Here is a 26,168-nt window from a genome sequence, read left to right as displayed (position 1 = left end):
TCCTGAAAAATGATACTGTTGTGATGAAAATGCAAACTCTCAGCCTCACACTAACTCCGTGGCCACTCTAGCTAAAGGTCATGCACAAGCCCACATCTGCCTCCAGGCAGCAGAGCACCACAGTGCCCTGAGGGCACCTGTACACACCCATCGGTACACAGGAAACCCATCAGCTACAGCTTACACTCTGTACTTCCCTTGCTCTCTGTCTCACCTTGTTCTCTTTCCTTCCCCCACCTCTCCTTCCCCCCACCCCCAGCCCTGGCCCCACACAATGGGATTTTTGTTTGCCTCAGAAGCATGTGACAGAGTAGTCCCTGCTTTGCCTAGCTCTGTGCTGCAGGTCTCTCAGGTAACAGGTGGCAACTTCCCCTGTTGGATTCTAGGTGTAAGGAAGAATGAGCTCATAAGGGCGGGGCTCTGGGACTCCGAACAGGTGGCAGTTACAACCAGGTAACCCTGGAGTGAAGCCGGCTGGTTAGAAGGAGGCAGCTAACCTTGTCACTCTGGTGGCTTTAACCCTCGCCCTGAGGCACGGTAGCAACCAGCCTTTGCCTGCAAGCCTCTGAAGCGTGTCTTTGCCTCAGATGGAACCCGAAGAAGCCACTGGGAAAGGAAACATGGGCACCAAGAAAAAGAACCTGACCTTCTTGAGGTCCCGGCTCTACATGCTGGAGAGAAGGAAGACGGACACTGTGGTTGAGAGCAGTGTTTCTGGGGACCACGCTGGTACCCTGAGGAGGAGCCAGTCTGACAGGACCGAATACAACCAGAAACTACAAGGTAACCAAAAGAAATCAATTGTCCCAGGTTACTGCCCCCCCAGCTTTTTTTCTCCTCCTCTTCCATCTGCAAAGAAAACACTTAAGGCAGAGGAGGAAATCAAATATATTACCTCCTCTCTAAGAGGAAAATAAGAAAAAATAAAATGGAAGTAAATGTAATTCATAAATTATTGGAACAGGTGATTACCTGCTTCAATAGTTCAAAAGCCAATTCTGAATTATTCTTCCTATTGTTTTTTTTTTTTTCCTCATGATAAGAGTAACATTTTTTTTCTGCTTCCTGCCCTCCTTCCTTCCCCCTTGTCCACCCGACTCCAGGAGTGGAAAGCACTAGAAAGGAAATAATTTAGAAAGCTATAAAGGAGAGTTTATCTCAATAGAGAGGTGTGAGGTGTCACACCATGAGATCTATCTAGGTAATTGCACTGAACTGTGATTAAAAAAGGACATGAAACTACAATCACGTCTGTGAAAAATAAAGACTTGTCAGCAGGATGGTGTAACAGGATTTGTTGAAAATCACTTAGGTGTTCATTCCTTTAGAGTGAATCAAACAACATCCAAGTATGGTAAGAGATGTTTAGCATGCTTGGATTGAATGACTTTTGAGGAAGTAACTTCAGTGTAGTTTGTGATGGTCGTGAGATAATTTGACACAGTTATTATAACATGTCCTCTGTTTCAGGCCTTGAATTTCTCTATCCCTTCCCATCTACCCTCTCTTTCCTCCTCCTCTTTTTCTCTTGAAGGTCACTTACACCAGGAAACTTAATTTGAATGTTTATATTGTGCAATGTTTTAAGTATCCACTGCCGTACCTGTTATGTGAGCCTCAGAACCTGTCTCTTCCTCTGTGACCACATTGTGTGTGAGCTCTCAGAATCCCACCACAAGTGTCATTCTGGATTGAAACACTGTAATGAGGCCAGAATGACCAATGGGACAAGCTTATACTTAGCTGGTCTCTTTCATCAAAAACATGCTTGCACTTAGTTATACAGGTTAAGTTAAAAGAATTAAATCTTTGAAATTCTTACTGTGAGTTCGTGCTTTTAAAAAAACCCGAAAGCTCAGAAGTAAAATGTAGAGTCAAGTCTTATTCTTAAACAATAATGTAAATATTTCTTTAAATGGGGGAGGGATGACATTTGATCTTTGAAATTAATTATTCTCAAGGCAATTGATACTTTGGGAAAAATGCAAATGTTAAAAGTCAGACACATTTGTTTCTAATCCTGTCTCTTTAATTTACCACCTGTAAGACTTTGAGCTAATTAAGATTTCTGAGCTTGAGTTTCCCTGTGAAAATGGGATATTGAAACTATGTACTACTATTAGGAAAATGAAATTAGATAATTGCATGAGACATCTCGTATATTGGCTAACGCATGATATGTGCTCAATAAGCAGTAGTTATTTTTAATTTTAGGAGCAATGGATACCATAATGATAGAACAAGACTTACCTTCTACTAATGCAAATTTCCTCTTCAACTAATCTATGTCAACTATTTTCTATCCTTGATGAAGAGACCACATAGAGGGATTCTGGCAAAGCCCACTGCTGTATCCCTAATAACATGTTTCTTCTTCTGAGATTCACTGATTTAGCATCTTTTTTTGGTTCAGATTTTCCATTAGCAAAGTAAAAATGGAAATACTTTTCACTATTTACTTCCTAAACTAAACTGAAAAAATAAGTCTATGACCACAAAATACAGCCAATGTTTGTTAGTTACTCTGCAAGCAGAGACTTCAGGTTTCTTGTACACTCCACTGGATTTGTTACTGTCCTGTGCTCTGTTGGATCCTGTCTTTGAAGGTGAAAGAAAAGACTCAGGAGTGAAGCTGTGTTCCTAGAACTGCTTATGCTGGAGGAAAATCATCAGGGAGTTTGCAGGAGCACATCAGACCTGTAGGGATAGACTGGCCTCCTAATCAGTAACGTTTTTTTAGAAGTACAGTAGAAGCTCATTTCTCAAACTTAATTCATTCCGGATGGCTGTTCAAAAACCAAATCATTTTTTTCCCATTAGAGATAATGTAAATTGAATTAATCCGTTCCAGACTTCCAAATGATTCCATTTTAAGCTTTCTTATACACAGTACATGCCTAATGCACTGTTTAATCTATAAATAAACACATAAGAAGGACATAAAATGTAAATGAAAATTTAACAAAAAGGAAAGGAAATGTACAATAAAAAATGAAAATTTAACAATAATTAAAGCAGCAATAAAAAAAAAACCCACAAAAATATTCACAGCACAATATTCTGAGATTTTAACAGTGGTAAACTGACTCATATACACACATTTTCTCTTTGTTGCCTGAGACTGACCATACAGGTATCAGCCTGAAAGGGTTATCAGATTGTTTGAGATAGGATATGTTTGAGAATCGAGGTTTGACTATAGCTCTTAATAAAACCCAAGTGTGATATCTAATGGGTAATACGGCTTTTGGTATGATTCTTCTCTAACTACTTTGGCAACAATATAAGGCATTTTCTCATTAATGTTCAAAGCAATCATTTCTGTGGGTTTGCACTCTGGTCCTACTATATCTATTATCATGAAGATGAGTCCTAACCACCTAAGAAGCTCTTTATTACTGCAATGTGGAGAGTTTTTGCTCTGCATACCTTAGACTAGGTAGTTCCCTGGGAGGCACTGAATGAAGACCTGAACTGGTTAGAGCTCTCAGAGAGATGGCCTGCAGCCATGTGGGGTCACAGTGTACTTTCATATACTGGAAGGCTGCCTCAAATTGTTTAGTCACTTGTCAGTGCTATGTTGCTATCTGAGTATTACAAGTAGCTGCTCTAACTCTCTCTCTCTCTCTGAGGGAGTTCTGTGTGTTCTGGGAAATATAGGATCTTTTCTCTGGTGCCCCTGGGCTTGCCTCTTAACTCTTACTATATACTTGTTCAGTTCAATTTCTGACAGACATCACCTTAGTAGTGTGAATTCTATATTGTAACTTAAAGAAAAAAAGGTACACTGGGTAAAAGCTACTAGATTAAACAATAAAACATGGTTTTGATGAAAATATCATAAAATCTTTATGATATTGTGGTCACATCAGCATAGTCACTCGTACTAAGCCTCAAGTTGTGCAGTGCCAGCCTATTGTTAGTGGCTTTTTTATTTCAGTTAATTTATTGGAAATGTTATATGATAAAGCAAAACCAATACATATGCCAGGAATTCCAACTGCAAAATCATTATGGGAAAAAAGTCTGACCTTTACTATACAGGAGCTTAACAGTCTCTTTGGGAAAGATAAGACAGGTAAACAAATATAATAAAGCAACAGGATAGAAGTGGAGGTGAGATCAGTGGGTCCACACAAGCAGGAGATAATTTTTTCAGGATTGAGTGGAAGAAGTTGTTAGAAAACATTAACAGATGATAAGGAGGGGGTGAGGACAAAAGGGCAGAATGGGGGAGAAGCATGTTTTAACCTCTTCATTGTACTTACCTTTGTCTGAAATTAAAAATACGTTGCTTGTTTCTTTGTGAAACCTGGGGTGCAGATTCTTCTTCTGTGGGTCTTTGTCCTACAAAGTTGAAGAATAAATTCACGGGCTAAAAGATTTAACAAAAATGTGGAAGTTTATTGTAAGTGTATACAAACTCTCCCTGAGGAGGGGTCCCCAAATAGGAAAAATCTGCTTGCTCTCTCTCTCTAATGGGGAAAAAAAAAAATCTAAAATCTGCTAAGTCTCTTTATAAAGGCTGTAGCTCTTTGTCTGAACATGACCTTTTCTAAATGGACTGTTCCTTAATTTAGGACCCCCATGCTTTCCTCATTGGTCACTCTGTTACATAGTATCAGTTTGAAAGGTCAAAGCCCATGTGTGCCCCACTCCTTATCTCCCCCTTATCTTGCAACATTCTGCTCTCCTCTGTGAAAATATATTTCCCTCTTCCCTGTATCTTATGACTTTTCTTTATCCTCTGTGAAAATATGCCTGCCTCCTATAACATTTCTCTGTCCTCTGGAAAAGTAAAGTAAGCATTTTGGTGTCTCCAAGCCCCCACTTATGCATTACTCTCCCATGAACCCCTCTTATTTTCTAAGACTCCCTGTTCTTGTCTCTAAAATTTATTTCACTTGTTTATTGCCTATTACCGACTTTCATTTCTTCTCCCATCTTTCACCCCCCAAACCCTCTACATAACTGTTCCATCTCTGAACTTAGAATCACTCCCAGCACATGTGAGCACTCAGTAACTTTCAAGCAGAATGAACAATTGGAATGATCTGGTTCAGGATGGAAATGAGTGTTAGGCAAGGCATCAAGCCCTGAATTATGAACACTTGTGTCTTCATATGTGAGGATAGAGGTCTCCATTAATAAAGGTGATTCTTCAGTAAAAAGAAATAAACATAGCAGAGCTTAAAATGTACAGAATTGACTCTATAATGAATAATTCTTAGTGGAAGCCTATCTCATTCCTGACTCTACCTTTTAGAGCACACCAGACCACACCTCAGTTTATTCTTCTTCCATACAGAATGTGAGGACATCATCTCAGCTGCCTAGCTAGCTCAACTGCATTTGAATGGGAGCCACAGAAAGTGATCCAAGCAAGGGAAATTTAATGACTGAGTTGGTAAACTACTTTGTTTTTTTTTTTGGGGGGGGGATGAGTTCTATATGATGACATGTGTGAGTTCTACATTTGACATTTGCTTGATTTAAACAGTTACACACAAGTGTGTCTGTGTGTATGCAGATTACCAAATCTAATCTATTGTATGTAGATATATAGTTGTGTGTGTACTACAGATGTATTTCTATAATAATTAAAAGTTGCTATAAAAAAGTGTATTGATTAACATTCAGCAGCCTTTTCTGAAAACCCTATATAATTGATATTAGTGACATTATAAATGCTATGGGATGAATGTTTATGCCCCCCACCCCCCAATTCATATACTGACACCTAATCCTGAGTGGGATGGTATTAGGAGGTGGGGCATTTGGGAAATAATTGCATCATGAGGGTAGAGCCCTCATGAATGCCACTAGTGCCCTTATAGGAAGAGACCTGAAAGAGTTTGCTTCCTCTCCCTTTGCCCTTACCAGTCACCGGATCTGCGGGGACCTTGATCTTGGACTTCTCAACCTCCAGAATTGTGAGAAATAAATGTTTGTTGTTCAAGCTACCCAATCTATGGTATATTTATTATAGCAACCCAAACTAAAACAGTGGCCACATTAAGCTTCTGGTTAATTTTTTGGCCAATGCATATTTTTGCTTATGAAGTGCCAGGTGAAAGAGTAAGAGTGAACAGTAAAATGTCATTACTGCTGCTCGTAAGACAAGTCAAAAATCACATCCCTGAATCACACTAGGTCCATGGTGCTTTATGTACTATTATTTTTTTTTCAAAGGCTATCATGTCATTCTCATTAAGAAATGATTGATTGGTTGTTTTATGAAAGCCTGAAATTTTCTCACTATGATGATCATAAAGAACCACTTTACCACATGAACTTTATACAGAATAACATATTTTGCAATATAAGATTAAATGGCTCAAATAAAAAGTTAGACTTGTAAGATTATGGGGCCACTTAACTTGTAATGATTTTTAAGAAAACATACCAATCAGTACATGAGCAGGAGGAGTTGTTAACACTGGACGATTTGGTGAGTTTTGTTCAAGGCCAGTGAGGGGTGGAATAAAACGAGTTGTCCCGCTGTCTGTGCATGTTTCTATCCCAGCGCTCCAAGACCTCTCTGTTCCTGTCTGCTCTTTCAGCATTAAGGCACTTCCTTCCCCTTCCTGTGCCTCCACGCTCCCTTTAGTGAAATGGGAAGGACTTGGGTCAGTAATGTGTCACCAATACAACCAAATGTGCTTCATGGTCTGAAGGGCAACTGTGTTTATAAACAGTAAGACAATTTTAAAACTAATTATTTCTGTCTTGTTGCATGCATAGAAACCAGAAAGAAGCATGATATTTTACTTTCCTTTTTTTTCTGTAGAGTTGTTTTGAAGTTTTTAAGAGCCACATGAATCAAATAAAGTGTGAGTCCCAGAAATTAAATTGGAGCTATTTCACTAGACCACATTGTGACAGGAAATTTTTCCCTTCTATAAGCATAATGAGAAATGTACCTGCCTGGCCGGCATGGCTCAGTGGTTGAGCATCAACCTATGAACCCAGGAGGTCACGGTTCAATTCTGGGTCAGGGCACATGCCCGAGTTGTGGCTTGCTCCCCAGTGTAGGGCGTGCAGGAGGCAGCCTATCAATTATTCTCTCTTATCACTGATGTTTCTCTCTCTCCCTCTCCCTTCCTCTCTGAAATCAATCATATATATATGTATGTGTATATACTAGTATATATATATAAATGGAATGTACCTTAAAATAGTGACATAGTTGGGGAAAGATTGGTGAGAGAAAAGCACTCAGGGGACATTCATCTTTGTTTCTGTTGGGACAGGAAAGGGAAAAAAAACCTCTTTTTACAGAATTAGTTTTTCTTGCTGCATAATTATATTTACTTCAGTATTTTTGTGGGTATTGATTTCCTGGTGAAGGTAGAATTATTGCAAGAATTGCTAAACTTGTTAGCAATATGACCATTAGAACCAGGCAAAATTTGGCTTCAGGTTGTATTTTAGAGTATCCCTCTGTAGTTCCCCTCTCCACCAAGTAGGTGGGGAGTCTTCCGGGCCAAGGTAACCAACAACCTGGGATCCCTACCATCATTTCTAGACTAAGTGCAGGGTATCAGGGACCATGGCATATTTTGGCATGGCATGTTCTGACTTCTCAGGTGGTAGAATTTGGATTTGAACTCGGGTGCTTTAAGCATTTGCAAAATAGAATGTATATAATTCATTGACTAGTAGGTGTTTTATCTGCATGGTTTATAACTAGTGAGAATTCAAAGCAATGTGATGGTTGCAGCAAGTGTTATATAATATGATGACATTCCTCTACTATTATGATAAAGCTTGACCTGCCTAATTTTTCATTTTGGACTACACATTTTTAAAAAATTATTGTGACATTCCCCTGACACAGTGTTGTTATTGAACAAATGTTTTGTTTTTATGTTAAATTGTCAGAAAACAAAATTATGAAGTTAGCTTAAGCAAACCTGCTCCTATAGCAATAGTTTCATGATTTCCAATTCCCACTTTGTTTGAATATCTTGATACTATGTCTTTAATTTTATGCCTGTTGTCATATATTTATTTGCATCTCTACAAAACTTAACATACACCCAAAAACCTGAAAGCCCCACTCTATAGCAGTGGGATGGGAGGGAGAGTGGAGGGGAGAGATGGTGCTGCTGCTGCTGCTGCTGGTGGTGGTGGTGGTGCTGGTGGTGTATGCATTTGCAAGTGAAAAGAATAGAATTATATGCTGGAAACAAGCAGCTCTTTATCTGGATAAGGAATGTTTCAATAGAATTCAATGAAGTCAGCCTAAATTGTGAGTCTTACACATGCAGCAGGAAAATAGAGTGTTATGATTAAAAGCCTTTGTCCCAGGTTGTTTTGAACAATTTCTTTCTTGATTAATGAATGGCAGAATAAAATGAATTCGCTAGGATGCCTGCACCGAGGCCCTTGATGGAGAAGGTAATCTTGACTGTCTGACATCCAGCGCTTACTTAAAGAAGAAAACTTCAAGGTCATGTCATCCAGCTATTGCTCTAAGTACACTGAGTCAGTACAGCCCTCACAGAATCCTCTCTCCCAAATGCATCTGCATGCTATGTCTCCAGCGCCCCTACCGAAAGCTGTCACAGATTTCTGCTTCTGTCTTTGTTGGGAAATAGCTGAAGAAATTGCTTACCTCTCTCAGCGCTATTCAGTTTTATTCAAGGAAAAACTTTGGTTTCCCTTAAGAATTAGAACATACCCCCCTTCCAGGTAAAAAACAAGCAATTTACTTATTTAGCTGCTTGTTGCTTACAGTCAAATTTGTACCTAATGCCTGGCCTTTATCATAGCCTTAACTTTTCTTCCCCCAAATCTCAGCAAGTATAAATTCTCATCTTTGAGGTTCCAGCTCACTCACCTTCTTGGTGCGTCCTCCCCTGACTGTCCTACCTACTGTGGTATAGGGGGGAAAAAACTTCCTCTTTATCCTCTAGGGTTCTATGGCTGAGACCTGCAAGTTGAACTGACAGAAGAGAGATTAAAAAGGAAAAAAGCATACGGATTTTATTTTAGGTTACTATTTCTACATGGCATGGAGGATGAAATGTTAAAGTAAGTGGTGCATGGTGTGCGGGCAGGCTAAATAGCCATCACAGACAGTGATTAAAGGAAAAATTAATTTATTTAAGGAAAAAGGTTGGGGATGGGGATATACAAAGGGAAGGGCTACACAGCACTGAGCCACAGCGTATTGGGTCCATGACGGCAGCAAAAACACACTTAGGACAGTGAAACAAGGAAGGGCACAGAGGAAGCCACAGGAAAGCCTGTGCTGGGCTGCTCTGGCTCACAGAGGAGTCAGAGAAAAGGGGCTCTTAGGGACAGGTTCAGGGATTAGCCTGGAATGAGCTGCCACTGCCCATTGCTCCCCTGGTTGCAAGTCTCATGGGAGAATGGCACAGGTGTGCTCCTTGGAGGGAGAGCATCCTTTGTCTTGGAAATCTTAGGGGAGGTCTCAGGGGAGTGTCTTAATAGAATATTCATCAGCTTTCCAGGTGTGCTCTATGATTGGTCAGTGCCAAGGCAGGGGTCACTAATCAATGTAGCTGGTCCTGTGGCAGCCATGGTGTCACTTGTCTGGTTTTGCTGCTTTTCTGGGCCTGGAGCTGAAATACAACTGAGGTCTAGATGTAATCTTTAGGGAGGAAAGGGTCAGAGGGTCTACCAGGGGTCCTCAAACTTTTTAAACAGGGGGCCAGTTCACTGTCCCTCAGACCATTGGAGGGCCAGACTATAGTTTAAAAGAAACAACTATGAACAAATTCCTATGCGCACTGAGAGCCCAGGACGAGACGGCTGCTAAGCAGGACAGGCAGCGGCACCCGGCGGGCCGGATAAATGTCTTCGGCAGGCTGCATGTGGCCCACGGGCCGTAGTTTGAGGACCCCTGGAACCACATGACCAGTGATATGCTAGGCAAGGATATGCTGAGAGTGAGGTTCTTGTTTTCCAGTTTTGTCCCTTGCTAGGCATGCAGAGCTTTCTGCCCTGGTGAGTTTCTGTACCTGACCCATTGTCCTTGCTCTGGGGGTCAAACAGAGAACTTGATAGGAAAAAAGTGACAATCCTAAAGAAACAATTAGACCCAGGGGCTATTATATCATTTTAGCGCAAAGTGAGTGATAAATTGTGGACATGTGATAAGATCTAGTAGCCTAGGGGTGTTAAATTGTGGGAAGGTGAATAGGAACTATATGGGAAACTCGTGGAAGATAAGGGCTGCCTTAGTGAAGTTTACTTGCATAAACTCATCTTTTTTTAATATATATATATATATTATTGATATTTTACAGAGAGGAAGGGAGAGGAATAGAGAGCTAGAAACATCGATCAGCTGCCTCCTGCACACCTCCCACTGGGGATGTGCCCGCAACCAAGGTACATGCCCTTGACAGGAATCGAACCTGGGACCCTTCAGTTCGCAGGCCGATGCTCTATCCACTGAGCCAAACCGGTTTCGGCTACATAAACTCATCTTGATGTTAACTCCCCATTGCCAGTGATAAGAATATTCTCTTCTTCCTGATACAGAGATGACATCTTACAAAAAAAATTTTACCTTGTTTTCAGGTAGAAAGGGGGAGGGTGGAGAGTTCTTCCTGAATCTGCTGTTTCTCAGTAGCCTTCAACTCAAAATAGTCAATATGTCAAAGCAGCATATATGGGGGTGTTATGTTCTGATCCCCTTCAGAGTCTTCATACCACCCATTGCTCTCTGAAATTGTGCTACTTTATTCTATTTTTGCCTCTGTTGTCTATTTGAATGTAGTTCTCCTTGGGCAGTGGTCGGCAAACCACGGCTCACGAGCCACATGTGGCTTGCGAGCCGCAGTTTGCTGACCACTGTCCTTGGGAATAGAGACTTATTTTATCACTTAAGCAATGCCTGGTTTATGGTAGATGCTCAGGTCAATAACTACTTACCTAATGATGAAAAGATATTCATTGACTAATTACGGCTATAGTGACCCTTATGACTGGTATATTTGCCTTTACACTTCTGTTCATTCCCATTTTCCCACTACTTAGTTATAACCAACTCTTGGGTAAACAGTTTTAAATTCTTTTTCTGTAAGAGAGAGAACATAAGTAAATAAATTTGATTAAACAAGGAAATAGAATTTCTTGGCTGAACAACATGTTAGAAATAAGGCGAGCCCCAAAACCAGGATACTCGGGAGCCAGACAGCAAGGCAAATGCCTTTACTTCTGCAGGAAGGTGCACATGCTCAGGGTCTGGCAGCATGCACACTGAGCAGGCCATCCACTCGGGTTTTATGTCTCACACACGTCATCTCTCCCTCACTCTTGATTAGTCAGAGCTTAGGCTCACATTTTTGTGTGATTGGCTAACTTAAAGGAAAAAGGGAGGAGTTGACCTTTGCCATTTCAGAATAGCGGCCCCCAGGGGAACTGCAAGTCACAGGAGCCAAAATGGTGGTTGCCTAAACTCCTTTCTTTGACAGAAAAGATTGTTTATTTTCACAAACATGAGGTCTCAGTTTTAACCAGTTAACTGCCACATATCCAAAATGGAAACCATCTCCACATGCCACGATATTTTGAATTTAACTTAAAAAATCAATTTGCAATAAATATATTACTCACAATTCGGGTGTTCTTGAATATTTTAGCTGAAAATTCTCACAAAAAAATGATTTTAAAGTTGTTCAGGGCTGTCACTTAGGGAAAACATTTTTTTTTTTTAATAGACGTGCGTGGCATGTGGGGAAGGTCTGCTGCTTGCATCTACAGATGCTTATGGCATACAATGGGTTAATGAATTTATTTAACAAGCATTTGCTAGGTGTCTATATGTGCTAGGTATTGATTAGATCTTGAGACTATAAAACTAAATGAGAAGCAAATCCAGCCCATTCAGTGAACCAATAATTTTAGCAACATTTCATGTGCCTGAAATATGGCTACAGGTTGAGCTCTTGGATTGCAGATTCTGAGATGGAGATGAGGTTGCAGGAGGTTTATTAGGGAGTGTCCTTGTGACTACCACCTGGTGAAGAGAAAGGAAGGGCATAGGATTTGGGGCAGAGGGAAAGGTTGCAGTGTGATGTGGTCTCAATGGAAGAGTAGCCAACTCCAAGGTGAGTTCTGAAGATGAGATGATCCCAACTCCAAGGTGAGTTCTGAAGATGACATGATCCTTAGAGTTGTTCCCAGCCCAGTGAAGGACCTTGGCCCTTTTATCACCTTTCAAGTTATTGGATGGGGTCACCTTGGGAAGGGCACATGACTTGAGAGATGCTCCTATCTGAGACAATTATTAGAGAACCTGTCTCCTGCTGGCACTCCCAGGAACTGGGACAATAAGTCTTTTGTTCCTGAGGCGAACTAATCAGCTCATCACAGCAATCCCCACATATTAGTGGTACTTATTATATCAGAAACAGAAAGTGATATAAGAATTGTGACAAGAAAGCTAAGTGTACGCTAAAATGTCAAGAAACGTGAAATCTGAATCTTGAAATGCATTTTTTTAGTATTTTTATTGAATTTATTGGAGTGACATTGGTTAATAAAATTATATAGGTTTCAAGTATATAATTCTAAAATACATCATCTGTATATTGTATTATGTGTTTGCCAGCCTGGCTTGGGGTTGAGATCCCACACTTCTCAGGGGGAGTAGCTGAGATATCCTTGTGAAATTAGCCGCCTTCCATGGGAGTGGGTCCAGACCTTTTCACGTCTTTACCCTTCTTACTAGTCTATGTGTAACTTCTGTAAATCCTTGATTATAAGACTTCTGTTCAGCTAGTCTTCAGTTGGTTATTCAGGTTTATTTTTCTATATTTTAGTTACAATTTCAGTTTTGTCTGATAGGCTGTGAGTATACCTTCTAAGTACTCCGCAACCATCTTGGATTCCACTTGAAATCCAATTTGAATTTGGGGGGTCAGGGGGCAGAGGTTATTGTAGACATAAGGAATAAACATGTTATAATGCATGGAGCAAGGTAATAACATTTGTTTTCTTGTCTGGGGGGTTCATCAATGAAAAAGATGAGCATCTATAATAAGCAAATAGGTACATTATATCATTTCACTTTCTTAACAACTTTGTAGAAAAAAATTATTATCATATATTGACAGATGATTAAACTAAGTTTGTAAGTGGTGAAGTCAGAGTTTTACCAAAGTCATCATACTTTTTTACCCACCATGCAGTTTCCATTTTTCTAAACTTAGTGTTTTTTTTTAATAATTTTTTATTTTTCAATTTAAGTTGATATACAATATTAGATTAGTTTTAGGCGTACAATAAAGTGACTAGACACTTATACAACTTACAAAGTGATCACCCCAATAAATCTATTACCCATCTGACACCATACATGGTTCTTACAATATTATTGACTATATTCCCTATGCTGTACTTTACATCGCCATGATTATTTTGTAACTACCAATTTGTACTTCTTAATTCTTTTATCTTTTTCACCTATCCTATAAACCCTTGTCCCACCTGGCAACCATCAAAATGTTCTCTGAATTTATGAATGTTCTGTTCTGATTGTTTGTTTGTTTGGGTTTTTATTTTTAATTTTTATTTTATTTATTGATTGATTTGATAGAGAGAGAGACTTGTTTTTCCACTTATTTATGCATTCATTGGTTGATTCTTGTATGTGCTCTGACCAGAGGTTAAATCTGAAAACTTGGCGTTTCTGGACAATGCTCTAATCAACTGAGCTACCCAGCCAGAGCCTATTTTGTTTCTTAGATTCCACATATAAGTGAAATTATATGGAATTTATCTTTTTCTGTCTGATTTATTACATTCAGCACAATACCTTCTAGGTCCATCCATGTTGTTGAATGACAAGATTTCATTCCTTTTTTTTTTTTTTAATGGCTAATATTCCATTGTATACACCTACCACTTCTTTATCCATTCATATTTTCATAAACACTTAAGTTTTTTCCGTATCTTGGATATAGTAAATAATGCTGCAATGAACATATGTCTTTTTAATTTAGTGTTTTTGGTTTCTTTGGATAAAGACCCAGTGGTGGAATTGCTGGGTCCTTCTTTCTCAGTTGTTATGGCTTTATTTGAAAGTCTATTTTGTCTGGTACATGTATTGCTCTCCCAGCTTTATTTGTTTGTTTACATTTACATGAAACATCTTTTTTCATCCCTTTACTTTTAGTGTGTCTTTTGATTAAAAGTGATTTTCTTGTAGACAGCTTATGTAAGGTCTTGTGTGTGTGTTTGTTTTTCATTCAGCCACTGTATGTGTTTTGATTGGAATATTTAATCTATTTGCATTAAAAGTAATTGTTGATAGGTATGTATTGATTTTCATTTTATTATTCATATTTCTTCTTCTTCTTCTTCTTCTTCTTCTTCTTCTTCTTCTTCTTCTTCTTCTTCTTCTTCTTCTTCTTCCTCTAGAAAAATCTTTAACATTTCCTGTAATACTGGTTTGGTGGTGATAACTTGCCTTTTCTTGTCTGAGAAGCTTTTTATCTGTCCTTCAATTCCAAATAATAGCTTTGCTGGGTAGAGTAATCTTGGTTGTAGGTCTTTGTTTTTTCATCACTTTGAATATTTTGTGCCATTTCCTTCTGGCCTTAAATATTCTGATGAGAATATCATCAGTCTTATGGGAGCTACCTTATAGGTCAATAACTGCTTTTCTCTTACTGTCTTAGAGATTCTCTCTTTGTCTTTAACCCTTGACATTTTGATTATGATGTGCCTTGGTGTGGGCCTCTGTGCGTTCATCTTGTTTTGGACTCTCTGCCCTTCCAGAACTTGTATGTCTATTTCCTTCACCAAATTAGAGAAGTTTTCCATCATTATTATTTCAAATAGATTTTTAATTCATTGCTCTTTCTCTTCTCCTTCTGGCACCCCCATGATGCTAATGTTGGTACACTTGAAGTTGCCCCAGAGGTTCCTTATACTATCCTCATTTTTGTGGATTCTTTTTGCTATTCTGATTGGGTGTTTTCTGCTTACTTATCTTTCAAATCACTGATTTTATACTCTCCTTGATGCCCTGTAATATATTCTTCATTTCAATTATTGTATTCTTCATTTCTGACTATTCTTTTTAGGTTTTCTACATATATTTTTAGGCTTCCTATCCTTTTGTTGAAGGTCTCAGTAAGTTCCTCTACTCTTTCCCTAAGTTCATTGAGCATTTTTATAACCAGTGCTTTGAACTCTGCATCTGGTAGACTGCATATCTCCATTTTGTTTAGTTTTTTTTTTTCTTGAGTTTTGTTCTGTTTTTTTCTTTGTCTCCTCATTTTGGCTGCCTCCCTGTGTTTGTTTATATGTATTAGGTAGAGCTGGTCTTGGTAGAGTGGTCTCATGTAGTAGGTATCCCATAGGGCCCAGTGGTGCAGACTCCTTTGTCACCCAATCTAGGTACTCCAGGTATGTTCTCCCACAACCCCCCATGTGGGCTGTGTGCACCCTCTTGTTGTAGTTGAGCCTTGATTGCTGTTGACTTGTCAAAGGGAGGGATTTACCCCCAGACTAATTGGCTGTGAGGACTAGCTATGACCACAACAAAGGAATTTCTGTGCAGGGGCTGACTCCACAAAGCAGTGCTCTGGTGCCTGATGAGTCTACCCCTTGAGTATGTCTCTGGTGTAGGTGGTTGTGTGGTGTTCTGACCTTGGGGCCTCCTGTGAGTTGCAGGCCAAGATCAGCTGCCACCTGTGCCCTGAATAAGCTACAGTGCAGTTTGCAGATGGATGCTATTTATGCTAGGCAAGAAGGTGCCCAGGCAAGGTCAAGCTGCGAAACAAGGCCGGCTGCGACTAATGCCAGGCCTAGGGTGACTTAGCAAGAGGTATAGGGCATGCCAAGGCCAAATGCTGCTTGTTTAAGAGATTTTTAGGAAAACCCGAAGCATGGGCCAAGACAGGGTATTTGTATGGAAAAGCCACTGGAAATGGCTTGGGCAGGTTGCAAGTTGGGTGAGGCAGGTTCTCAAGGAATCAGGGGCTAACATTGTTAGCCAGGTTGATGGAAACTCAGATATGGTGCTTGCCTACTGGCTGTGTGTGTGTGTGTGTGTGTGTGTGTGTGTGTGTGGTGGGGTTGCTCAGAAAGGGAACAAGACCTCTGCCAGCATTTCTGTCTAGAATAATGTTGCTCCTTCAGTTCTTGCCCTGATGCCAAACAATTCAGTTCCTCCCCGTATGTCCCTGGAGCCTGTTGAGTTACTGCCCTGTGCTGGAGCTCAGAGCAAGTGAGTCCAAGTTGAGTCTGTTAGTAGGCCCTTTAAGAGAAATGTCTGGGACTCCAGCAGCCTTCTGTCTCACTCAGACATAATCTGCTGGTTTTCAAAGGCCAGAAGTTATGGGGGCTTCTCTTCTTAGCATAGGAGCCCTGGCTGTGGGAGTGTCTGGTATGGGGCCCCCTTACTCCTCAAGGGTACCTCCACAGGCTGAGATAGCCCTCCTGAATTTTAACCACCACACCTGGGGGTGGGACTAGCCTGTTCAGTGTCTTCATTCCTTTTAACAGTCTATATGTGGCTTCTTCTATATATTCTTAGTTATAGGATGTCTGTTTGGCTAGATTTTAAGCAGTTCTGAATGAGTTTAGTTGTAATTTTGATGTGGTTGTAGGAATGTGCCAGTATCTCACCATCCTGAGCAGAAGCTCCCAACCTTAGTTTTTAGTAATACCTGTTATGTTGTTTTTAAGGAATCCACTGATTGTGATAAGATTTTGAGCAATACTCAAAAACATCAAGAGACCTTTAAGTTCTATCAGTACATTCATCTGCAATCTTGAAATAACAGTGACCAACAAGTGCTTTCCAGAATTATTTTATGCTTTTAAACAAAGTGTTTTCTGTGAATGGATGTTAGAAAGACATGCAATTACAATGAATGAGGTATGTATCTCATAGCTTCACTAGAATATCTTACTCTAAAAATATAAATCTGAGTTTTTGAATTATCTAGTATTTGAAACCTACTTCTTATCACTAACTACAGAGCACACAGCAGGATGAGGATATTTGATGAAAAAAAAATGGGTCAGAATATCAAACTATATTGCTGTTCTGCTTAATACTTCTCAGTGCTTTCTTCTATTCTTCAACAGTTGTCTTAAAAGAGGTATAGGTACCTCAGGGGCATTTCAAGACAACCTATTAGGAAAGAAAAAATAAGTTTGTTTTTTAGTCTTAGCCTTTGAAAATATTTATTTTTGTGCCTGCTTTGTAATGTATATAATACATTAATACCATATATATATTGCAAGTATATGCTTAAAACTGTCTAAATGACACATGATCAAAAAAGTTTGGAATAAAATTCTGACACATGCTATAACTTGGTTGAACCTTCAAGACATTATGCTAAGTGAAATAAGCCAGGTTCCAAAGAACAAATATTCTATGATTCTACTTACATGAAGTACCTAGAATAGTCAAATTCAGAGACAGGGGCTAGGGAAAAAGAGAGTATGGAGTTAGTATTTAATGTGTACAACATTTTGGCAGAAAGATGAAAAAGTTCTGGAAATAGATGGTGGTGACAGTTTCACAGCAGTGTGAATGTATTTAATGAAACTGAACTGTATGCTTAAAAATAATTAACATGTAAATTTTATGTTATGTTAATTACCACAATAAAAAAAAATAAAGTTTAGACACCCAGGTTATAACATTAAAATGGATATACCACCTGACTCTATCTTTCCATTCTCATCTCTGTCCTGAGGTGCAGTCTGACTTTGCACAGGCATGCCTTGATTTGCATGGTTTCTCCAGGCTGGAATGCTTGGCCTCACCCTGGAGGCTTTATAAACTCCAGCTCATTGCCTGGCAGTGTGGCTCAGTGGTTGAGCATTGACCTATGAACCAAAAGGTCACTGGTTTGATTCCAGGTCAGGGTTGCAGGCTCCATGCCCTATAGGGGGCCTGCAGGAGGCAGCTGATCGATGTTTCTATCTCTCTATTCTTCTCCCTTCCTCTCTCTAAAATCAATAAAAACATATTTAAAAAAATAAACTCTAGCTCATCTTTTCAAGTCTATCCTTCTGCGTCATTATACCCAAAATATACTTGTATATTACATTCCCTATGCATTTCTCACATTTATTATTTATATGCCAATGTCTTTTTCACTTGGTTGAACTTCTTAAGGACAGGAAAATTTCTACCTGCAGCACCTAGGAAAAGGCTGGCCTGTACTCACGTTTGCTGAGTAAATGAGTGAATAAATGAATGACGGCATGAACAATAAATGGCAGTTGTGCAATGAATACCATGAGCAGGCGAGGAGACTCTTCTCCACGGGGTATTCCTTTGCAACCAGGTCTTGAGAATCTCTTCACTGGCTTCAGGGTCACAGCTCCTGGGTATGGATCTAACTCAGACGAGGAGATTACTTATCAATTTTTATCATATCTCATTTTTCTCGCCTCCATATTGTGTGTTTTTGGATCACCCTTTACAATTCTGCCCTCATTAGTAAGGACATACAAAAATAATATCTATTTCATGCAGAAGGATCTTAGGTTATCTCACAATTTTATAACCAGAGATAAATTTTAAAAAGTTATTTTTGTTCTGGGCTAATCAAAAATTCTAAGTAGAGTGACTTTCTCCTACTCTATTCTTTTTTGTTGTTGTTGTTTGTTTTTGTTAACCAACTCTATACATCTAAAAACAGAAATAACGTATTTGAAATGACTCTTCCTGAGTTTGACTTCCTTGTTAATGCCACACCAATCAGATATAAGATTGTCATTGTGTTTCAGTGGTATTACTGTTTTTAAAACATTCAAAACTTAACTGAATATTTTAAAAATAATGCAATTATAAGCTCATACAGTGCTTTACTTATTTTTACTGAGCATTTCTGTACAGAAGTTAAATATTAAATTAAAATGTGAAATTAAATAAGTAAATTTTAATTCATTTAATAAATGAATTCTTAGAAAACAAAGTCAATATTGTAAGGACAGAAAAAAAGGCCTTTCTTTTTCTTTGCTATGGTGTTCCACAATTTATGAGAAGCACCTGGTAATTAAACCCCAAGATTGTTAGCTCCTCCGATTCAAACAGCCCCTCTGTTCAAACTGCAAGGCAAGATAAACTACTCTCAAAGCTCATTCTTGCACACTGCTCCTCCCTGCTGTTTTCACAACTCAGGGATAATTCACATCAAGGAGTCTTAGTTAGTAGGAAGTTCCCTTTCCCCCTTCCCTTCAACAAGCCTCTTTTGAACTTTTCATAACTTTAGTTCTGAGCATGTTTAACAGGGTTGGGAAAAATACTGAGAAGACCTCCCTAGAACTGCCTGGATTGTCTCTTGAAAAACAAACAAACTCAACTTCAGCCCCAAATCCTCCTTCCTTCCTTGTCGATTAGCAACAACCAAGACTTAAAAGGGGAGGCTTCCCTTTTGTTTCTTGCCATATATTGATTAGCAACATTTGGCCCTTTCCCTTCCTGGAAAGCAAAATAAATTTCCTCTCTGCATCTCTTCTTATAGTTGTGAATTCTTTCACAGCCTATGTCACTGGTCAAAACCCTAACAAATACTTCCCTGACAAAATTGAAGCTTCATTATATTGCAAGTGAAATTTTTAAATGTATTTGATTACCTTTTTGTTTTTGTTTTATTTTGTTAATACTCACCTGAGGATACTTTTTTCCATTGATATACTATATATATAGTAGTAACCCTGCACACGAATCCATGCGCCAGTAGCTCGATGCCACCCTCCAGTAGCTCGCTGCCACCCTCCAGTAGCTCTCCGCCTGCTGCCTCGCCCTCCTGTAGCTCCCTCCGCGCCCCCTTATAGCTTGCTGCCCTGCCCCCTCCTGTAGCTCTCCGCTGCCCACTTGTAGCTTGCTGCCCCACCCTGCTACTGATCTGTGATCCGTCATTACGCCGTCAGTCGTTACACGGTCGGTCGTTACACTTCACGGCGAAACAACCATTTGCATATTACATCTTTATTATATAGGATACTAGTGTGTGTGTGTGTGTGTGTGTGTGTGTGTATATATATATATATATTTATTTATTTATTTATTTATTTATTTATTTATTTATTTATTTATTTATTTATTTAGAAAGCATGGAAGGGAGGTAGAGAGACAGAGAGAAACATCCATGTAAGAGAGGCACATCTATTGGCTGCCTCCCTCAATCTCCCCAATGGGGCTGGGGCTGGGGCTTGAGCCTGTAACCGAGGTACATGCCCTTGACTGGAATTGAACCCGAGACCCTTTAGTCTGCAGGCCGATGCTCTAACCACTAAGCAAAACCAGCTAAGGCTGTATTTGATTTTTATATGTAGCATATAATCAACATATAACTGTAGTTAAATTTTTCTTTCAATGAATCATTAATGAAGTAATTTTAAGGATTCATTGGGATAAACCTATCAGAAAAGCTCAAGTCCTGTACTTTTTTTGCTGTATATTCCTATATGTCCACATTAACAACAATCAAAATAATCATACCAAACACCCAAACCACAATTTGACCTTATTTTCAAAATATTCTTCTTCATGTTTATATTTGTGTTTAAACCCTGATCTCTTTCACTTTCCTCAGATTACATCATGTGTAGTAAGATCTTATTCATGTATACACGGTGTATACCTGTGCACATTTACTATACACTTCTGGACTATATCCATATATTTTGAATATATGGCACGTGGCTCTCTGTTTGTCTATGCTGTTTGGAACCTGTGTACTGCAGTGGTTGATTAAATTAAATTAAAAGAGTCTGTTTTAATTGGTTGTGAGGAAAGCAGACCCTATTTCTCATTTGTCTAATATTGGAGAATGTTCTATTCTTATATTTAAACCAGCATAAATGTTTTTGTAAAAAAAAAAAAAAAAAAAGGGAGGGGGCAATAACTCTCAGATAATTTATTCACAAATTTCCTTAAATTTATCGTTACCCTAACTTCATGCATGATTGGCAATCTGCTATATTAATGAACAACTAGTGACCTGGTGCACGAAATTCATGCACATTAAAAGGGGATTAATTAGAGGAAATAATTTAATATTGCTATTTGTCCTTTCTTTATAATAGAAGTGTCAGAGATGAAAGAAAACTAGTTTAATGTATATGAAAACCTTCCTCCTGTCAGAATCTGGGGCTCACCATGGGACCCAGAGTCAAGTTCCCACCCACCCACATGCACCTCAAAATCGCATGAGGCCCAGACCCGGCCGCCTCCCCCCAGCATTGAGCTAGATCCAGACCCAGCCAGTCCCACCCTTTTAAAGCCGTGCCGGGCAGGGGGTGTAGCTTCAGGTCCCCTGGCCTGGCGCCAGGACGGGGGGTGTGGACTGAAGTCCCCCAGCCCAGACCGGGGTGGGGGGCATGCCTTGAGGTCCTCCATCAAGCCCCGTCAGGTGAGGGACATGGCCTGAGATCCAATATCAAGCCATGCTGGGTAGGGGCATGGCCTGAGGTCCACCATCAAACCCCGCTGGGCGGGGCTCGGCCTGAGTTCCCCCAACCCAGCACTGGGGGTGCACTTTGAGGTCCCCCGTCAAGCCCTGCTGGGTGGGGGGCATGGCCTGAGGTCCCCTGTCAAGCCCAGCCAGGCCAGGGGGCACAGCCTCAGGTCCCCTGGCCCAGTGCTGGGGTGGGGGGTGTGGCCTGAAGTCCCCTGTCAAGCCCCACCTGGTGGGGGGTGCAGCCTGAGGTCCCCTAGCCCAGCACCAGAATGGAAAGCGCACCTTGAGGTCCTCCATCAAGCCCCGCCGGGTCGGGGGGTGGCGTAGCCTCAGGTCCCCCAGCCTGACTCCAGGGCAGGGGGCGTGGCCTGAGGTCCCCTGTCAAGCTCCACAGGGGCAAGGGAGGGTGTAGCCTCAGGTCCCTGCTGATTGTTTGTTAAGGCTCCTTATGGGAACTTGGCCTCAGCTGTGGGTGCAACCATCTTTGTGATGGAGTGATGGTCAATTAGCATATTCCCTCTTTATTAGATAGGATGATAGGATCAGCCTTCACTTTCATACCACAACTTGCTTTTCTCTAGGTTCTGCTCAAAAATCACCTTATTAGTGAAGCCTCCCCTGACTTCACTCTACACAGTAGCAACCACAACCCACCACCGGCTTAATTCTTTTCATCGTGTTTCATCACTTTCTGGCATGCTAGGTATTTCGTTATTAATCAACTCTTTGTTTCTCTCCCATTACTAAAATATAACTTTCATGAAAGCTAAGGTTTTTCTCGGTGTTTTTCATGGCTATATTGCTAGTACCTAGAAGTGGATTTCTCAACATCGCACTACAGATATTTCGGGATAGATCATTCTTTGTCGCAGAGCACTTTCCTGTGCATTGTAGGACGCCAGCAGCATCCTTCATCTCTACCCACTGAATTCCCGCAGCACCCCGACCCTCCCTTTGTGCAATCCAAAATTACTCCAACGTGGTCAAACACCCTTGAGGGGCAGGTAGTGCAGGGAGCAAAGTTGCTGGTTGAGAACCAGTGATTTAGAACAATGCCTGGCACAATAAATACTTGTTGAGTGAGTGAACAAATAGATAAAACCAGTACTTTTTACGCAGTCAAAATTTTGCATTCTCAACCATAGAACAATTACAACAGAAAAATTAAATACAAAGAAGACTTTACCAAGTAAAGTTCCCTTTCGTTTCAGGGCTTAAAATTTATCTTCTTTCTCTCATCTTCTGCTACAGGTTTTGAATAAAGACATTTCCAGAAAGTACCCATTTATTTAGCTCCTAATTGTTCTGGCTGTGCTATGTCAATCACTGTAGGAGCCTGTAAATTCAAAGCAATTTAAAAAAACCCACACACACTTAAGTATTTTTCAAGCCAGGTAATTGCTGAATTCCTTTTTGAAATCCACTTCGCTACTTTCTGCAGCAATTAACAGCCAGAGGAAATGAATCCCATGCCCTTGCACTGAGGATGAAACATTGCCCTGCCCCAGTGTTTGAGCTTTCAAATTCAGAGCAGTAAAGGGTCTGCTCCTTCACATTCGCACTTAATACTTCACTGGATCCTCGCCCAAACCTATCTGACATGCAATTATTTCCAACCTATTTCACAGAAGGCCTGCTCCATTCATCTTTTTTGGGGGGTCAGCTTTCCATTGAAACTGATAAAAGATTTTACGGTGTGAAACTTAAGTCAGTAGGGTTCTGTACAATGCTAAGCCAAGGTTTTTAGATTTATCTGGGCAGACATGAAATACAGCAAAGAGAGGGATGAAAGAACATTTATAATCATATCTGGGGATTTGGTAACAATCTGTCTGGAATGAAACCCTATATAGAAAAATGGTGGTGTTTATACTATACTAGAGGCCCAGTGCATGACATTTGTGCACTGGTTGGGGGGGGGGTGGTCCCTCAGCCTGGCCTGTGCCCTCTTACAGTCTTACAGTCCGGAACCCCTCGGGGGATGTCTGCCTGCCGGCTTAGGCCCGTGGGGAGCAGTTGGACATCCCCCCAGAGGTCCTTAGCACTGCCAGGGAAGGAAGAGAGGCTCCCGCCACCGCTGCTGTGCTCACCAGCTGTGAGCCCAGCTTCTGGCTGAGCGGCACTCCCCCTGTGGGAGCGCACTGACCACCAGGGAGCAGCTCCTGCATTGAGCGTCTGCCCCCTGGTGGTCACTGCGCATCATAGCGACCAGTCATTCCACCGTTCGGTCGATTTGCATATTAGGGTTTTATTATATAGGATGGTTAGAAAGGGACAGGTGAGGTGGGCAGGGGGTGATAGTCAGAAGATCCAAACTCGATCTTTGACTCTGTTACTTAAGGTAAAAGACTTAACCTTCTCTAGAAATTAGCTTCCTTTTTTATATAATGAGATGGAACTAGGTAGACCTTATCACCTATCTCCTCTGCCGGCTCTTTTCCCATTGTTCCCTGTATCTTTAAATGGCACCACTACTTGTTAAAAGTCAGAAGTCTGAGAGTCAGCTTTGACTTTCCATCTCCTTTCCCCTTACACTGACTGTTCATGCTAATTTTGTCTCCTAAATTTCTCTTGATCTGTTCAGTTCTCTCCCTCTTCTTGGCAACAAGACTAAGCTTCACTGCCCGCACTCTTCCCTAGCAACTAGACTGCCCAGCGTCATTGCCACTCCACTGTCTCCTTGCCTTTAGGCTTGCTCTCCACCCTCTTCCATAAAATCTGGTTTCACTGGGGCCAAAGAGATCTTACTAAGAGAATCTGACCATGTCACTCTCATTTAAACATTCCTCATTGATTTCCTGTTATTTAAAAAATTCTAGATTCCTAAAGTAGGCCTCGAGATCTATGTCCTGATCATTTCCCTGGAGTCACTTCCTTACCACATGCTCTCACATTTGTACTTCAATCACACTGAGCTTTTTTCAAATCTTTTTTTTGCTACCAAGTGGACATGCTACTTCTGCTCACAACACTTTTCCTTCTTCTTGCCTGGTGCTACTCTTTCAGATTTCATTTTTGTGTCATTTCTTGGGTAGGCCTGACCTCTAGGCAGTGCTATGCTCAGCATAGGTCACAGCTTCTTATAATTGTATTTGTACACCAGTTTTAAATATTGACTGATATTTTAAATTATGAAGTGATTTGATTGCAGATCTTTCTAGAATAATTTTCTCTTTGATCTTTTACAGTTCTCTCACTCACCTCCTAATAGAGCAGCAATATTTTGGCAACTTGACTTTATTAAATCATTTCAAAACCTTTAAGCAGTTTTCATGGAAATACTGATTTGTGTATGTTTAATTAAGTTAATGCAATTACATTAAGAAGCACAACTAACATAATCATGTTTACTGTTGAACACAAGGAATTCTTGGAAAACATGCAACTTAGATGCTGAATTATTATTATTATTTTTTTTTTAGAGAGAGAAAAAGGGAGAGGGAAAGAGAGAAAAACATTGATTGGTTGCTTCCCATATGCACCCATACAGGGAATAAATTTATTGGTAGTCAATGATAAATAATATCTAGGGACCTTAATTTAAATAAATAGGAATCCAGAATTTTAAAAATAACATAACAAGCTATGTATGTTAGGAGGACATATATTATTTTAATCATCTTCTTACTCTTCAGCTCTTTTGAGAAACACACACTTTCAGTGAATTTCTCCAAAACTTATTTGCATTGGCAATTCAGCTTCAGGGTAAATGGGAGAGAATCAGATTTTTTAAATTCAGGGGTTTGTATTATGTCAAACAGCACACAAAAATGACATCCCTACCTCATTTAAATTCTGCCTAAGTAATAAAAATGCACATTACACCTGGTATTGACCCAGCTTGGTACAAGTCCTTGCTGTTTTCTGCTTTTTCTTAGAGCAGGGCCAGAGCCAAGGAGAGCAACTTCTTGATGGATGCTCGTCTCCCCTCCCAACCTTTGGACATTTCCAAGGGAGTAAAGGAAAAGCAGGTGCAGCCATTTAGAACTAGAGGTAGAAAAATGGCAGGTAAATCATGGTCATAAAAACAGTGGCTGACAGTTTTTGAGTGGTTTCTGTGTGTCAGACACTGAGGTAAGCAATTTGCATGCTTTCGCTCAGTTCTCACACCCTCCTAGCTGTGAGTACTGGTTAAAATGCCAGTGCCGGGGCCAGACGGGCTCGGGTTTAAATCCATTTACTGTGGCATGACCTTGGGCTTTAATCTCTGTATTTCAGTATTTTGTGTGTGAATAAAAAATCTGCCTTATAGTTTTTTCCTAAGGATTAAAGAGCTAATATAAGACAAGCTCAGTTGTTAGCACAATGTGAGTACTCAAAATTAATTGCTCTTATTCTCATTACTCTCACTACTGTTCTTTATTCCCCTTCTACCGATGAAGCAACTTAGTGAAGCCAAATGATTTGGTGATGGTCATACAGCTAATGGGAGGCAGAGTCAGAACTGAACTGTACGTCTGCCTGTCCAGTATAATTCCACCACGTGTAACACAATGTACCCTGATCACAGCCCAAGTAGTCAGGTGCTGGAGGGGAGAGAGCCCAGGCCTCAGAGCCCAGGATTCAGAGCTAAGCACACCAGGCTTGAATCCCAGATCGCTGCATACTCTGTGTCACTGGATAAGTTTTACTCACATCCCCTGTGTTCAGTTTTCTCATCTCTAAAATTGGAGTCATATTTCATTTTTATTTTATTTTTTAAATATATTTTTATTGATTTCAGAGAGGAAGGGAGAGGGAGAG

At 40.2% G+C, this 26,168-nt stretch overlaps 1 protein-coding gene across 1 annotated transcript in view; it reads left to right on the top strand.

Moving 5' to 3' along the window:
- Positions 1-581: 581 nt before the first annotated feature.
- ARHGEF38 (Rho guanine nucleotide exchange factor 38) overlaps positions 582-26,168 on the top strand; it is a gene marked incomplete at its 3' end in the record, with an annotated part of 160,928 nt that continues 135,341 nt past the window's right edge. The window contains exon 1 of the mRNA XM_080663968.1: positions 582-783. Coding sequence (XP_080520094.1) covers positions 588-783 — 196 coding nt within the window. The 5' untranslated portion in view covers positions 582-587. The remainder of the gene's footprint in view (positions 784-26,168) is intronic.

This window comes from Plecotus auritus (assembly GCF_963455305.1).
Source record: "Plecotus auritus genome assembly, chromosome: 1".
In the NCBI taxonomy this organism is placed as follows: domain Eukaryota; kingdom Metazoa; phylum Chordata; class Mammalia; order Chiroptera; family Vespertilionidae; genus Plecotus; species Plecotus auritus.
The sequence above is the reverse complement of the archived record's forward strand: the minus strand, read 5'-3'. Positions and strand labels throughout refer to the sequence as shown.